The sequence below is a fragment of the Kwoniella dejecticola genome, chromosome 7 (assembly GCF_000512565.2).
Source record: "Kwoniella dejecticola CBS 10117 chromosome 7, complete sequence".
Taxonomy (NCBI): Eukaryota; Fungi; Basidiomycota; class Tremellomycetes; order Tremellales; family Cryptococcaceae; genus Kwoniella; species Kwoniella dejecticola.
Window position 1 is genome coordinate 1,527,933 of NC_089307.1, and position 14,398 is coordinate 1,542,330.

At 49.1% G+C, this 14,398-nt stretch overlaps 7 protein-coding genes across 7 annotated transcripts; 5 read left to right on the plus strand and 2 right to left on the minus strand.

The window, feature by feature from the left end:
- Nucleotides 1-1,210: 1,210 nt before the first annotated feature.
- Nucleotides 1,211-1,981, plus strand: I303_106194 (uncharacterized protein; the record flags this gene model as incomplete). Its single annotated transcript, XM_018409495.1, has 2 exons — nucleotides 1,211-1,597; nucleotides 1,679-1,981. 2 exons carry the CDS (start codon nucleotides 1,211-1,213, stop codon nucleotides 1,979-1,981), a joined length of 690 nt encoding a protein of 229 aa, XP_018261768.1.
- A 1,089-nt stretch (nucleotides 1,982-3,070) lies between these two features.
- Nucleotides 3,071-4,866, plus strand: I303_106195 (GDP-mannose transporter 2; the record flags this gene model as incomplete). Its single annotated transcript, XM_018409496.1, has 8 exons — nucleotides 3,071-3,314; nucleotides 3,392-3,487; nucleotides 3,549-3,617; nucleotides 3,681-3,795; nucleotides 3,900-4,182; nucleotides 4,267-4,412; nucleotides 4,482-4,619; nucleotides 4,695-4,866. The coding sequence occupies 8 exons, from the start codon at nucleotides 3,071-3,073 to the stop codon at nucleotides 4,864-4,866; spliced, it is 1,263 nt and encodes a 420-aa protein (XP_018261769.1).
- Nucleotides 4,867-5,645: 779 nt separating this feature from the next.
- On the minus strand, nucleotides 5,646-7,663 carry I303_106196 (uncharacterized protein; the record flags this gene model as incomplete). The annotated part of the gene is made up of 5 exons (XM_065969327.1): nucleotides 5,646-6,142; nucleotides 6,203-6,397; nucleotides 6,456-6,956; nucleotides 7,069-7,386; nucleotides 7,471-7,663. The coding sequence occupies 5 exons, from the start codon at nucleotides 7,661-7,663 to the stop codon at nucleotides 5,646-5,648; spliced, it is 1,704 nt and encodes a 567-aa protein (XP_065825399.1).
- A 378-nt stretch (nucleotides 7,664-8,041) lies between these two features.
- Nucleotides 8,042-8,938, plus strand: I303_106197 (ribosomal protein S21; the record flags this gene model as incomplete). Its single annotated transcript, XM_018409498.1, has 2 exons — nucleotides 8,042-8,647; nucleotides 8,891-8,938. 2 exons carry the CDS (start codon nucleotides 8,042-8,044, stop codon nucleotides 8,936-8,938), a joined length of 654 nt encoding a protein of 217 aa, XP_018261771.1.
- A 330-nt stretch (nucleotides 8,939-9,268) lies between these two features.
- Nucleotides 9,269-11,226, minus strand: I303_106198 (uncharacterized protein; the record flags this gene model as incomplete). Its single annotated transcript, XM_018409499.1, has 3 exons — nucleotides 9,269-10,522; nucleotides 10,575-10,706; nucleotides 10,768-11,226. The coding sequence occupies 3 exons, from the start codon at nucleotides 11,224-11,226 to the stop codon at nucleotides 9,269-9,271; spliced, it is 1,845 nt and encodes a 614-aa protein (XP_018261772.1).
- Nucleotides 11,227-11,611: 385 nt separating this feature from the next.
- Nucleotides 11,612-12,528, plus strand: I303_106199 (uncharacterized protein; the record flags this gene model as incomplete). Its single annotated transcript, XM_018409500.1, has 4 exons — nucleotides 11,612-11,738; nucleotides 11,853-11,923; nucleotides 11,991-12,186; nucleotides 12,296-12,528. The coding sequence occupies 4 exons, from the start codon at nucleotides 11,612-11,614 to the stop codon at nucleotides 12,526-12,528; spliced, it is 627 nt and encodes a 208-aa protein (XP_018261773.1).
- Nucleotides 12,529-13,197: 669 nt separating this feature from the next.
- On the plus strand, nucleotides 13,198-13,969 carry I303_106200 (uncharacterized protein; the record flags this gene model as incomplete). Its single annotated transcript, XM_018409501.1, has 3 exons — nucleotides 13,198-13,425; nucleotides 13,638-13,778; nucleotides 13,949-13,969. The coding sequence occupies 3 exons, from the start codon at nucleotides 13,198-13,200 to the stop codon at nucleotides 13,967-13,969; spliced, it is 390 nt and encodes a 129-aa protein (XP_018261774.1).
- Between the last annotated feature and the right edge of the window lie 429 nt (nucleotides 13,970-14,398).

Sequence of the window (14,398 nt, forward strand, 5' to 3'; positions counted from 1 at the left end):
CTGTGTTGAGCATCTTGGCCCATCTTCCGTGGTGGTCGTGGCGCAAAGGAGATCGCATACTCAAAACCCTTGCTTGCATGGCAGCGACCCATTCGAATATGCACGCCATCAAGACCCTTTCAGCCACTGCCGTTCAGTGCTGTCTCCCGCTAGATCGGATCAAGCATGTCTCACGGAGTGTCACATTGCTACGCGATCGGTAAGGAAGAGCCTCCTCGGAGGGAAGACAAGATGAATTGCTGCGAGCTTGCACGCGCCCTCATCCAGCCTCTTGACTCCGTCGTCAGCCCCAATGAGCCGGCTCAAACATCTGCCATACTCTATCCTGTTCGATCAGGACGCGATCTCTGGGAACCAAATAAGCCTTCTCAATCACCTGAGAGTGGCAGGCATAAGTATGCTTGACTGCCAGCTGTCGTGTGAACGCAGCGACTTTCTCCTTTGCCATTAGCCGTTCTGCGAATGAGTCGTCATATCACTAGGACATGTATCGTTACGAGATTTGAAGAGGAATTCCTGCAAAACGAGGTACAACTTGGGCTCGAGCACCTGCTTTCGTAAATTTCGCAGATCGCGATGCGGAGCGGTGCACTGGTCCAACTCCAATAAGGTTGGATCTTTTGCTGATATTACGCTGCAGCGGAGCTTCTGCCAGCTTGGCCGACCCCACAAAGGAGATCGGGGATGTTTATTGCCGGAACGATCCCTCGCTATGTGGCGATGACACAGAATTCTGAGAAAATGTTTTGCTTCTCACTACGTGATGGTGCGATCGACTTCCGATTTTGACATCAGCTCGGTCGTGATGATATATGGTGTATCGCCACCTTTCGTGTGGTGCATCCTTCATCGGCCCAAATCTCCCCGGAAGGATTTATCGCATTCCGAGCTGCCTTCGTGTGAGCGTTTGTTGTGCGGCATCTAAATCAGTTGCAACTCAGATCGCCGACACTTTACGATGACCTGACCGCTGAAAGATAGAGAGGGCGTCATCGCGATAAGAGCTGAATGACGAGCGATTATCAAGATAAGGAACATCTGTTTGTGCAGATAACGCAATTACCAGGGGACGTATATAAGATACACCGTTCGCCATGACAGAATCCAGGTCACCTTCTAAGAAAATTCTCCGTAAAGCCTTCCCCTACACATCGTCTGAACAATATCCTGACAAGCCATTCTTCTTGTCATCACAACCGCCAACTACAGTATGTCTGCGCCCTTTAAGACCGCGTCGAGGTTACACCCGTCCATCGCCGCCTCCCTCCGATCCCTTGCGGCTGGCCGCAGTGAATCCTTGGGCACGCAAGGAAATGTCAAGCGAGTTCAAGGATGGTTCAATCCACTCACCAACCGAGAGAATACGATTATCGTCACTACGCCTCAAATCTCTTCTTTTGCCTTCGTCAAGCCTGATCCTGCCGAATGGGATCATATCCAAAACAGAGCGAGACCGCTGAACAGGCGAGCTGCTGCAGCGGAAGTTTCTGGAGCTGGGAAGATCTCCCATTCCGCTACCTTCGCAAATTTAGTCTCGTGCGACACTGCTTCAAGCTTGACTGGTGCCGGTGCGAAGACCATGTTCAGCTTCAGTACTGTACCTATCTGAACTGAAGAGGGGACGATCTACTACGCCAAACCCCTCCCATATCCCCCAAGTAGACTGTCTTCCATTCAGGGCGAAGGTGATACTTCTCAAGCGGAAGCTATTCTAGTTGAATGGCAAGGACTGAATATCTTCTGTCCCGCAAATCCAGATGACCAAGTCGAGCTTCGAGCACTGTATGATGTACCTACTGCCGACCTGGAGGGACAGAGTGGTCGGAAAGAGGAAGTGCACAATGGGGAATGGTTTACTCCTCGTGACGTTGACTCGTCGCGTGATTTTGAGATGTTCGATAGTCGAGTGACCTCGCTCGAGCAGGTCTTGTCCAAATTTTCACGGGGGGAGCAAGGATCTAAAGATCAGAATGCTCTGTAATTATAGCAGTATAGGTCAGTACAGCGTAAAGCGGACGTGAGTGAGGTCAGATTTTCAGTACTGTAGTACTCTGCGAAAGCTTGAGAAAAGTATATAAAGCATAGCGTCCTGAGTGTCCGAAGTATGCATCAATATCCCAAGGGTGCCTGATCAGGTAGAGCTGACCTCATGTCATGCCATATCAGCTAAGTCGATGCGGCGAGGTCGTAACAAAGCCCTTTAGGTATCAAGGTGAACTCGGTGATGCAGATGGCAGACGCGGTGTGTCGGCGTAAGTCAACAGGCTGTGCGGCTTCGAGCATCGGCAGATTTCCAGTTGACCGACTTCGCGCATGTCCCTCCGTTCCTCCGTCCGTCCAGCTGATAGAGTAAACAACTATTTCGTCGCTTGATCTCGTAAAACACGTCCACCTGTGTTTACGAGTTCGCCCACCTTCTCGGTTTCATCCATGTGTTGCGGAATCAGGGGTAAGGTATGAGATAGGTACAGAAAAGCTTAAGCCTGTAAGCCGGATGGTTTAATCGGTTCTGGTGGGATCTAGACCGGATTAGGAGAAATAACATACCACCAAGACGCGTGTTAATCACGTAAGTGGTGTATTTTCAGGGTTGAATTGGGTTGTTAGCGCGTCCTATTCCTATATTCCTATATTCGAAAAAAGTCGTCTTTCGCCTTTGTTGTTGCTTGCTCTATAATGGTGTTGTTTGTTGTTGTTTTCGTCTCGTCAAACATCCCGACTTCGCATATCAGCAAGACAAGACGAGCTCAAAGAGATTTGCAGAGCCATTTCATCTCTTCTTCCCTTCCTTTTCGTGTCGTGTCCCTTTCAATTTTTTTTCTGCCATCCTTCGATCTCGGTTCCTTTCACCTTGAATAAACCACATACAATTCAGTAGTCTGGTTGTTGCTCCACATTCTTTTCATCTTGTCACCAAAATAAATTCCACAGCTCGGACCCATCGTATTTTTCACATCTCCGACATCCCGAACGTACCTCCTGCGCATTCATTCATTAATCATTGATCCATTTAACCCATCCAACCTAACATAACTTCTAATTCGATTCACCTTAAACAGTGAAATCCAAGATGTCCGGCGCACGATCACCTGCTATCTCGCGGCCTCACACGCCTAATGGTCTTTCGCCCCGAGGATCATACACCAACCTCGCTGCAGCCTTAGAAGCTTCAACGCCAGGCTCATCGACTCCCGCTCTCATGGAGAAAGAGCGAATGCGCGCCGAAGCTGAAGTCAGAGAGGCGTTGTTGAGAGCTGCTGATGGTGCTGAGAAGGCTAAAAAGGAAGAGTCTGTTATGCCAGCCGGTTCTCCAGGTAGGTCCTACGATGATTTTGGCAAAATCACAACGAAAGGGATGAAAAGTTAAGCTGACGGGATAATCTGGTTGTAGTATGGCCCATCCTCAGTTATTGTGTAGCATCGATCATGATGACTGTCGTAAACAAATTTGTCGTATCTGGCCATCAATTCACCATGACCTTCTTGCGTGAGTCACGTCCTCCGCGCTATCTCACATGATCGCTTTGACTGACATCATATCTTCTCAGTCCTTACAATTCAATCAGCCGTATGTGTAGCCTGTGTATGGACGGTCAAGAGAACCGGGTTGATCAGTTGTAAGCCAAACCTGTTCCTACGCTTATCTTCAGGTAACGCTGACGCCGCATCTCCATATGCAGTCCGAGATTTTGATATGGCCGATGCCAAGACTTGGTTCCCCGTTTCCTTCTTATTGGTAGCCGTCATCTACACCGGTTCAAAATCATTACAATTCTTGTCCATCCCTGTTTACACGTGAGTCAGCTGCGCCTCAAGGGCATTGATTTGTCCTTTTCAAAGGCTTACAGATTCAAACATTGATGGGACAAGGGAACTGACGTTATGCCTGACCACCGCAGGATCTTCAAGAATCTCACTATCATTCTCATCGCCTACGGAGAAGTCCTCTGGTTTGGCGGAAATGTTACTGGTTTGACTTTGGTCGCTTTCTTCCTCATGGTCGGATCCTCAATCATCGCAGCCTGGTCAGACATCTCCTCGACGCTTGCTAGACTATCCGCGGGAGTCGCCGTTGTTGACCCCATCAGTGGAGCGGATGTACCTCTTCCTTCAAGTGTGATCGGAAGTCTGAATGCCGGATACGTATGGATGTTTATCAACTGTATCGCTTCTGCGGCTTATGTGAGTGTACACACACTGTTTGCCTCATCGAGAATCCCTCACATTGCTTCATGATGCGTTCGCTGACGCATCTCTCATGCACAGGTCCTGTTCATGAGAAAGCGAATCAAGGTCACCGGATTCAAAGATTGGGATTCTATGTTCTACAACAACTTGCTCTCCATCCCCGTTCTCCTCATTTTCTCTCTTATTGTCGAAGATTGGGGAGCTGCCTCTTTCGCTCGAAACTTGTGAGCACTCCTTGCATGCGCCTTCGTAGTGAGAAGAAATACAGCATCTGACGCCTCGTTGTGACTCAGCCCTGAAGTCGGCCGAACCTTCCTGCTCTCGGCTATCGCTTTCTCCGGTGCTGTAGCTGTATTCATCTCCTATTCCACCGCCTGGTGCGTTAGGACTTGCGGCTCGACAACCTACTCTATGGTCGGTGCTTTGAACAAGTGAGCCGATCTACATATTCTTCATGTTTCCCATGCCTCCCACTGCTTTGCTGACGATGAGCTATCTCCTCGCAGACTTCCAGTAGCCGCTTCTGGTATCCTCTTCTTCGGTGATCCCGCCAACCTCGGAAACGTATCTGCCATTGCCGTTGGAGGTGTAGCTGGTGTGGTATATGCTGTCGCAAAGACAAACCAAGCTAAAATTGAAAAGGCTAAACAAGCTAGACCAGGGGATTCCAAAGCTTAAAGCTCTCATTTCCACCCATGATATTCAAGTCGACCAGATCCGCGATCAGGGTCACAAGGCCCAGTGAAACTTCGATATTTAGGGATACTGAATTAGGCAGCGGATGCGGTTGTGAAGGATATCTGCAGACATGGGTTTTCTTTCCTTTTTTCGCTCTGCCATGACCAACCGCATTTCCAACACTTTCCTCAGACGGAACTCTTTATCATACAATGCATACATTATAGATTTCTTCCCTCGTTGACTGCTTGTTAGTAACGTTGGCACGCCATTACCTACCTCTCAGTGGCGAGTCTGAGAAGGGACGTGCTGTATCGATCAGTGAAGAGGATGCCTCACCGTTTCGCTGAGTCAAGAAGCGTCCAACATCGTATTCACCGCCTTCCACCTGCCTTGCACTTGGGACTCGCCGATGTACTTGCCCTCTCACCCAACTTCTTCCCACTCACCCACCTGATTCACATCCTCTCATCCCATCATCTGCCTCTGCCCCTCACCCCGTCCCCGTCCCCGGTCTCTTTCTCTTCCCTTCTTCGCCCTTGCGCTCGGTCCATAGCATCCTCGTTCCCGTTTCGCCTCCGCCCGCCCCCGCACCCTTTCGCCTCTTTCCGCCTCCCATTCGGCCCGTATCATCCTCCACCCGTCCGTCCTTGTGTTCCCATCCGGACTTGAAACGTAAGGTCTGTAAGATCACGAGTACATTGGCGCAGAGGTTCTGTTCCAATTCAAGCAATGCATGGCGGACACTCTTGCAAAAAGCAGAGCGAAGGTTGGTATGTTCACTCGCTCTTTATATGGTCGACGTCTATCTGGTTCTTTGCCTTCTTGCCCGCAGGTGCGATCTCCACCCAGCCCCATTTCCTCGTGAGCGCACCCTGCATTAGCCCAAAAAAGACAGCCATGACCGTACTACTCATGATGATGACGTTGTACGGCATCGAGAAGTCCGGCGTGGGCACATCCAATAGCAATCGATTGGTATATATCCTCTTTCTACCTGTTCTTCGAGAGTTCACAGTCTCACTGTCACCGCCATTTTTGGCTGTGGGTGTGCGCGATTCAGGTAAAGTATCTAACAACGTCAAGACGCCTGAAGGGATCTCTATGCCCCGTTCAGCATCCGGCCGATGTTCCGTGTATTTCAAGGTCAACTTGCTGAACGGTATTCTGAGGACCAGCTTCGAACTGGCAGGTATAGTCAAGTGGAAATGTAAGGTTGTAGTTGATATTTTCGGTGGAGTTGAGGGGTTGTAAGAGAGCTGTTCTAGTAATCCAGCTGAGGCTGGAGAGGTCAGCTGTAACATTCCTCCCATACAGAGAAAACAGCCAATCTCACGTCGTTTCTCCTCTGCGACTAGTACATACACCTCGCTCATCCAGCCTTTGACCCACCATGGCCAAATCTCGGAATATATCGCCCTGCGTTCATAACCATCGTTGTTCAAGATGATGATTTTGAAAGTACCATCCGAGGCTGATTTGTCAACGACAGTGCGGGTCACGGTAATCGGAGGAGGATCGATAGTCCGAGCTAATAGTATAGGCTCAGCTGGAGGACTCTTGGGCCGGTATTTTCCAGCTGCGCTCACGATATTGGAAAGAATTTTCCCCCTCCCAGAAGAACTCGATATCACCCCCTATCACCTTTTGATCCTGCAGATCCCACTCAACGATTGTCCTCACTTTTCCATCTATCCAGTCTTCTCTTTCCGTTCCGTGGGGCTCAGCTCGCATATCGTCATCCTCTACTATCAGCCTCAAAACCGACGTTTGTGCCTCCGCGAAAGGTTTCGGAATATGCTTGTTGAAAATCTTCCAAATTGAGGTTCGCCGACTACCGCCTTTCTCGGGAACGAGATCGATGACACCTTCCCACCATCCTTTCCATCTGCCAATGCCATTGCTGGATGGAGAAGGCATAAGGACCTCTATGCCCTCAGATTGCGATGCCCAGCTGAATATTATACCGGGCTGAGCCAACAACGCTGAGATGCCTGAAAGACCTTTTGAGGGGAGTAATGAAAGAAAGGGGGTAAGATTCTCTGTACAAAGGTGTGACTCCGGATGAGATAGTAGAAAGTGAGTCGCATCTGGTCAAGTTTCAAAATCAGCCCCAGCCTTTGTAAATTCAATTCGAGCGATCACGTTTATGAGATGTCAGGTCCGACCAGAGGGATAGCACAAATCATCGAGCTTACTCACTCTCGAAGTCCGCCTTGGGCGGATATATACCTCCGAAGTCCCTCACATTGTCCCCTACATCCTTTGGCCCCAGTCCAGCGCAGAACAGCCCACCCAACGCATTCGTGACTGCGCTCCAGCGTTGTTCTACATCGTTACCATCTTTCAGCCATCCTCGTATCTCACCGCCTCCGCCAGACGACTCAAAGTTGAGTAATCCGGCGGCAGACGATCGTCCTTGGTCCCATCCGGAAGTGAAGGAGATCGTCAATTCCGATACGTTGTTAGCTGCTAGCGGGAGAAGCAGGGCGGGAGGTGTGAGCGAATGATGTGATTGAGCTGAGTTGCAGTGATATCAGCTTGTCAGCCTCATTCATCTGAGGAGGCTCTGGTGGAGCGGTCTTTTGAATTGATCAGACTCACGTATTGAGCCTGACGCTCCTGGGGACGAGAATATCGTCTCGAACTCGAAGAGCACGGACATGCGCCCGTCCGGTAATGGATGGAGAGTTAGCGATTCGTAAAAAGCGTCATCGTGTGAAATTTGCGGAGTCTTCTTTGAGACGGTGCTGTATATCGGCGCGAAGATCAGTATGCTCAGTGAGCTGAGGAGCATCGTCTGAAGCCTGTGTCGTGGATTTGCTGGTGAATTTCGCTGGCGAAGACAAAGAGAATTGGGAATTGGGAAAAGCAGACACGTTGAACAGAAGTGGTTGTCCTCCACCGAGCGATACAACGGCGAGTGAATATTCCGACATGCGAATTTATGTCATTTTATCCCGTCCTTCCTTTCGTCTGCTTCAGCGTTATTTCGCTATTTCGCTATTTCGCTATTTCAACTTTCCGCTGAACTTGCATTTACTTGTCTCGCATTATCCTACAAGCTCGACAACAATTTCAAGGATCCAAGATCAGGCCTGAACCATTCGAGCCGCACGATAGCACGAGCGAGAACACGCTGAAATACCATCAAGATACAGACTGCAAGGGCATCATGTCATCTCTCATCCGCTCAAGTCTTCTTCGAAGCGTTGCTTCCTCCTCATCGTCAGCTTCCAGACTTCTCCCGATATTACCGGCTTCCCAATTGATCCGATTCAACTCTACCATCTCATCCGATCAACCCACACCCAGTGCCAATCCGAACCCTCCGAAATCAGGCGAATTATTCGCTAACCCCCCTTCCTCCTCCGCCTCTTCCAGCCTTACCCAATCGACAGGAAACCCATCTCCAAAACCTTCGGACCCATTCAGTAAACTTCGATTCGACAACCTGACCTCAGACGATAGAAATACAGACCCCGAAACATGGTGGAAAACCTTATCAGCCATCAGTAGACCGCCAGCCTTATCACCATCCCCACCTCCAGGGCAATACAAGTATAACAGTTCGTGGGGATTCCCAACGACCGTCGCAACAGGCAGATCTATAACTGTACCCCGAGGAGGCGAGTTCACGAGTAGTTATAAGAGATTACAGGGCCTGTTGAGGCAGAGTAATTTGAAGAAGGAGTTGAGGTTGCAGGAATTCCATGAGAAGCCGAGTGTGAGAAGGAGGAGGTTGATCTCGGAACGACATCGAAGGAGGTTCAAGGAGATGGTGAGTCTGAGCCTTTTGAGTCTGAGTCTAAGTCAAGTCAAAGGCTATTGATCCTCATCTGTCTCTCGAGCTGCTCTTCGTGCATTTGCACGATTGCAACGAGTGCCATAATGCACGGAAATTGGGTCCCTCGGATGCGCCTCACCTTTCTGAGAGGAAGGAGGACGGGAATCCTTACATTACCCAACTCATCTGGCTGTCATACAGACATTCGGTAGCTGACATGCTATAACCATGCTTTAGGTCCGAACAAAGGTACAACAAGTAGTGTCCATGCGAAATCGAGCATAGTCAGATGGTCACACGAAATCAGTCGGCAGAAATACTGAGGCATCTGAATAATCGTGATCCGTACCCTGGTCAACCTCGCAATATGTCACCATGCATACACATCCATTCTCCTAAATGCTATACAACATGCAACTGAATAGTAATGTTCCGAGTATGATGATATTTATCGAATATACGAATATACAACGTCCTCAACTCGGCAGAAAGCAAGAAACCAATCTAATTAATAATTTCACCTTGACTTCCAAATCTCGATTTCATCTGTCTCGATTCTTGATGTTTTTTCTTCTCCAATACCATTCTCGATTCTCCGTTGTCTGATCTGTCGACTTACTCATCTCTAAGCTTGATCCTGTCTCCAACCACACCAACATTCCTCTGATCGCCCCGCTTCTCCGTCCTTCTTCGCTTATCCACCTCATACGCCCTGAAAGTCTCTTCTGCATCTTCACTGATCCTCCACGTATCCGTCGGCAGACCGACCTTCTTTAGCTCATCCTTCCACAGAGGTAAAGTAGGTTCCCAGAGAGGATGTACATTTGTCGGATCAACAGGACACGCCCACACACCCCTATCCACTTCTCCATGTATCGAAGGTGCTTCCGATCCCAATTTCATTTGATCCGTTATATCTATGAATTCTAGAATATCTGGGTATCTCTCGCAGAAAGCCCTCATGAGATCGTTATATCTGTTCGTCATACTCACCCTTACGGGCAGGGTACATAACGGTGGATCATGTTTCAGTAAATCTTCCACTGACGTCTTGTCTGAGGAAGCCGACGCATCTTTTGGCAAAGGCGAAGTTATAGTTGAGAGCAAAGCTGATTCAAAAGAGGAGACAGTAGTAGCTGTTGAAGGGTCTGTTCGTTGCGAGTCGAATAATGTGGAGTTGGTGGAATTGCTTGATGATGAGGTTGATTTTGGTGAACTTGGACTTTTGGGTGGTGCATCGTCCGATACGGATAACGTAGATAATCCAACTTCTAACGCATCATCTCCAATTCTCGTTTGTCGAGAGGCAGGCGTAGGCGAGCCAGAACCCCTTATTGGTGATACACTGCCGTGTCCGTTTCCATTTGACCGCTCGAAAGCTTTCTGAGCCTTCGAATGATCCTCTTCTAACCTTTCAACATATTTTTCGGGGATCCTAGGTAACAGCTCATCCTCTACCAAAGGGGGTAAAGCCGCAGCGATCAACACCTTTGAAGGAGGCGCCTTGCGTCTGAATACACCAGGCGAGGCGGTTGTATTCTTCGGATCGTTCTGCTTCAAATTTTCGGTTAGGCGCTCTCCGATGGGTCCATTGATGATTTCCCTTTCCAGCCATGCTGTATAAGCTTTGACCACACCTTCGACGAATAATTCGGGTCCTAAGGCTGGACCACGAGCTGAAGTTTCCGTGGCTGTTGCAAGGACGTTGGACGATCTGCGCGATCGCGATTGACTAGAGGGAAAATCGTCTGGGTCTTCGTCTTCCTCGTCACTCGATTTGATCGGTGGGCTATTACGGTCAAGGGGGAACGATAAGTGAGATATCGGTTTATTGGCAAGTTGCCATAGATAATTTATTTGCAGATCCACCTATATTGTATCGTCAGCTCCGTTGACTCTCCGCGGGATGGTTATTACTGACATTCCCGAAAATCAGCATGACCCATCTGCCTGCCGATGGCATGTAAGCATACGGCGGAGGAGCCAACAGGCCATTCATGAGGGGCAAAAGATCTCTCGAGACCTGCTTGATGGACTTGGGATTATTGAGACCCTAGTGGAATTTCAACCGTATGGCGTCAGCAGATGGGAAATCATCAACGCATTCAGCTCACCTTCGCGGAAGATCCCTTGAAGGTCTGTACCCTAACGCTATCCTCCCTTAAAAGCTTGAACGGTCCCACAAAACTATCCCCATAAACATACAATGATGGACTGGAAGAGTAGCCACTTGACGAAGCTGACGGACCATTTCTATTCCTATTGTCGGCATTTCTTCCGGGACTGGATATACTCGGACTATCGTTTCTACCACTGGGCGAAGGATTCAGGTTATTGTTGTTGGCGCCCATGAAGAAACTTCGGCCTGGGTGGCTCGATGAGCTCGAGGAAGAAGGTGCCCATGGTGATCTATGATTTCTGTCTGGTGCGGAAGCGTAAGATCTTTGACCGGAAGGGGGTGTTGCCGGAGGTTGACTTCTTCGTGAGGATGAAGGAGATGGAGACGAGGAGGGTCGATTACGGAGATGTGGAGGGATATATACACCTTTGGTTGATGGTGTTGAGCTTGACATAGTTTTTGTCGTGGACTTAATGCTATATCATGAGTGAGCGATCTTGGGAAGTCCGAGATGAGGAGATGATCGTTGTCTGCTACCACAACAATGTCAGGTCACAATAATATGTTGTCATAAAATCCAAGCTTGCCTTGCAGGAGCCCAGCTGCAAGTGAGCCCGGATTCCATTAATTCGCCACTATATTACATAATCAACCAAGATCTTAGAAAGGCAGGGGGAATAGATAAAATCTATGACCAGCCGATGCCACAAACGGAATTTTCCATCAATCAAGCATCACTCTTGTCCACCTTCGTCACTGCTATTGTCGTTCAAGACAGACATCGATAAACGTCTTTTTTAATCGTTTGGAAATAGCATCAAGATCAACGAATCAGCAAGATGTCCGCCTCTACGCCTATCCGAATCGCTGGAGCCACAGCAGCAGTAGCCGTCACTGGATTTCTTGGGTATGCAGTGTACTTCGATTATATGAGAAGGCATTCTGCCGAGTTCCGAAAAGGGCTCAGTGAGTACGCCCTCCCCTTGGAACGATTGAATGATTGAACGAGATGGAAGACTGCAGTTTAGCATGGAGTGTCCTTCCAGTGCTGATTCCTCGTGCTTGGAATTATTCTGACAGAGAAACAACATAAGAAATTGGCTGTAGCTGCTGAAGCCCAATCGAAAGCTGAGAAAGAGAGGAATTCCAAGGTGCGCGCTTGTCCTTCCGAGACGTATCGAGATTACGATATTCTAATAGCGTATCCATGAACCGTAGCTCCTCCGTGAAGCACTCATCACTATCCAGAATGAAGCCCCTCCTACGACGCCCGAACAACAAGAAGCTTATTTCCAAGAACAAGTTGCCGAGGGTGAAAAATTGGCTACCATGGGTCCCGACTACCAAGTTCAATCCGCTTCGCACTTCTACCGAGCTTTGAGAGTGTATCCTCAACCATTAGAATTATTAGGCAGTGAGTTACTGCCCTTTTATCTCTCCGTATGACCAGCTCAATCATTCCCTTTCGCATTCCATTGACAAGAATTCCAGAGCAGAATGCTAATCTACCTTTATTGTCACAGTCTACCAAAGAGTCGTTCCCCCACCCGTCTGGGCCCTCCTCATCGAACTCACTTCCCTATCTGGCGCTTCCGCCGCTTCAGGACCAGGCGCAGGCGCTATTCCGCCTCCCGCTCAAGCCTCTGTAGCTGACATCGACGATGCTTCGCCTGTCAGCGGGGATGCGCCTAGTCCAAATAGTGCGAGCCAAGGGAGTGGGACCGAATGGGAGAAGCTCAGCGAGCCTGCCGAGTAAGCGGGACTCGTATTGGTGAGCGGAATGTGAATTGCGCAGTAACATTCGAGTGAGGGAAGGGGTTTAGTACGCGGATGTCGCGAAAGGCAGGAGGTGCCGATTCAGATGAAGAGGGCATTGTGGTCGAGGGCAACCTCATATCATACGAGTTCATACTCGAGGTTAGTTCCTGGATGACTCTTCGAGCCATCTTGATAGGATATTCAGTAGTCCATAATACATAATACATTTCAGTCTACCACTTCACATCTCATGTATCGACTTATGATCACAAGTATATCACGCATCGAGAAAATCAGGAATGCGCCATTATTACGTAATCGTCAGAAACTCATGTCCGGCTTCATGTCTTGGCAGTACGGTGGCCGGCACTGTTATAAGGACAAGGCGAAGCATTGTTGACGTTTCTCGATGCATTGCACTTGCGCAGTCTCTCAGTCCAGACTGTACCCCATAGCCTCAATCTGACCCTCTCATCGGCGAACACATCATTCAACTCAAATAGTCCACCTGGCGCCGCACATTAATCACTCAAACGCCCGAAGCCTTGCTCGAGCAAAACGCAACTCAATTTCCTTCAGAGTAGACCGATTTCCCTCGTACATTGTCCTTTATCTCTGCCCTCGTCTCCCGAATCCCACCCGACCCTAGTACCGCATCCACTGCGCAATGGGGAATTGTTTCTCCGACCCATCGTCGTCCCATAAACCCTCTCAAGGCCAAAAACTAGGTTCCGGTCCACCGAAAACACCTGCTCAACAGACTCAGACTGGGACTACAAGGCGGAATAACAACAACGAACCACCTCGGACTGTCGGTGGGGGTCTAGTAGCCGTTGATAATGACGGAGATCCGAGGGAGAGGGCTTTGAAAGCTGCCGAGGAAAGAGCGAAGGCTGTGAGTGCGGTGTGGTCTCTCTTGCGATAGCCATAGGCATGGCAACGTGTCCTTCGGGTCATCAAGTATTCAGAGCCAGAAAGAGACTGATTCTGAAGCCGAGACGAGAGGGAACGGAGACTCTCGGTCGTAAAGGGGGATACTCAGAATAAGACTGTGTGATTATACAAATGATAAATAAGCACGCTAATGTCCTGGGTGGACCAATGTAGTCCCAGAAGAAAGGTGTAAACACGTCGAATCCGAAAGCAGGACAATTATCAGCGAAATTAGCAGCTGAGAATAGGAACAAAGCTGGTGGGGGGGCAGGGGCGGGGGCAGGTTCGCCGAATGCGAATGAGAGTCGGATGATGGTGAGTCAGCACATCTCATATATCATCAATGTGTGTGTACGATAGAATCCTTTATGACGAGACGAGACGAAACGCCTTCGGGCGGTATTGCGTGGGAAGTGGCTTTAGTGAAGCAGGAAAGAGTTGAGTGGGCGCGGGAGTCACGCTGATGCATGGATGTATATTCACAGGATCGAGGAGAATGGAATTGATAGAGTCGTAAAGAAAGTATAAAGTACACAGGGCTCATACTCATGCACGGGCTAGAGCTTGTGGGGGATGGGAGAGAGCTTATAGTACGGAGCGGAGAGGTTGACATTGTTGTATGTTTAGTCTGCCATGTTATATCATGTCATAGTATGTATCCTGTTACACAAAGAAGTGTTGAAGACACCTTTGGAACTCGCTCGTGTCTCGAGTCCAGCCACGTGGAAGGTACTTCCTCTGTTCTGAAAGGATGCAAAGAAGGCAGTGACATGACATGTCTTCTGCTTCTACTCGAGTCGGTGCTGGATGAGGTATATGTCATATTCCCTCAAAGGACCGATCGGATCAAGTCGTTCAAAGGACGATCCGTATCAGTATCATCTCAGAAAGTCAGCTGTGTGGAGTCACCATGATTGCATGTATATAAAGAGGAC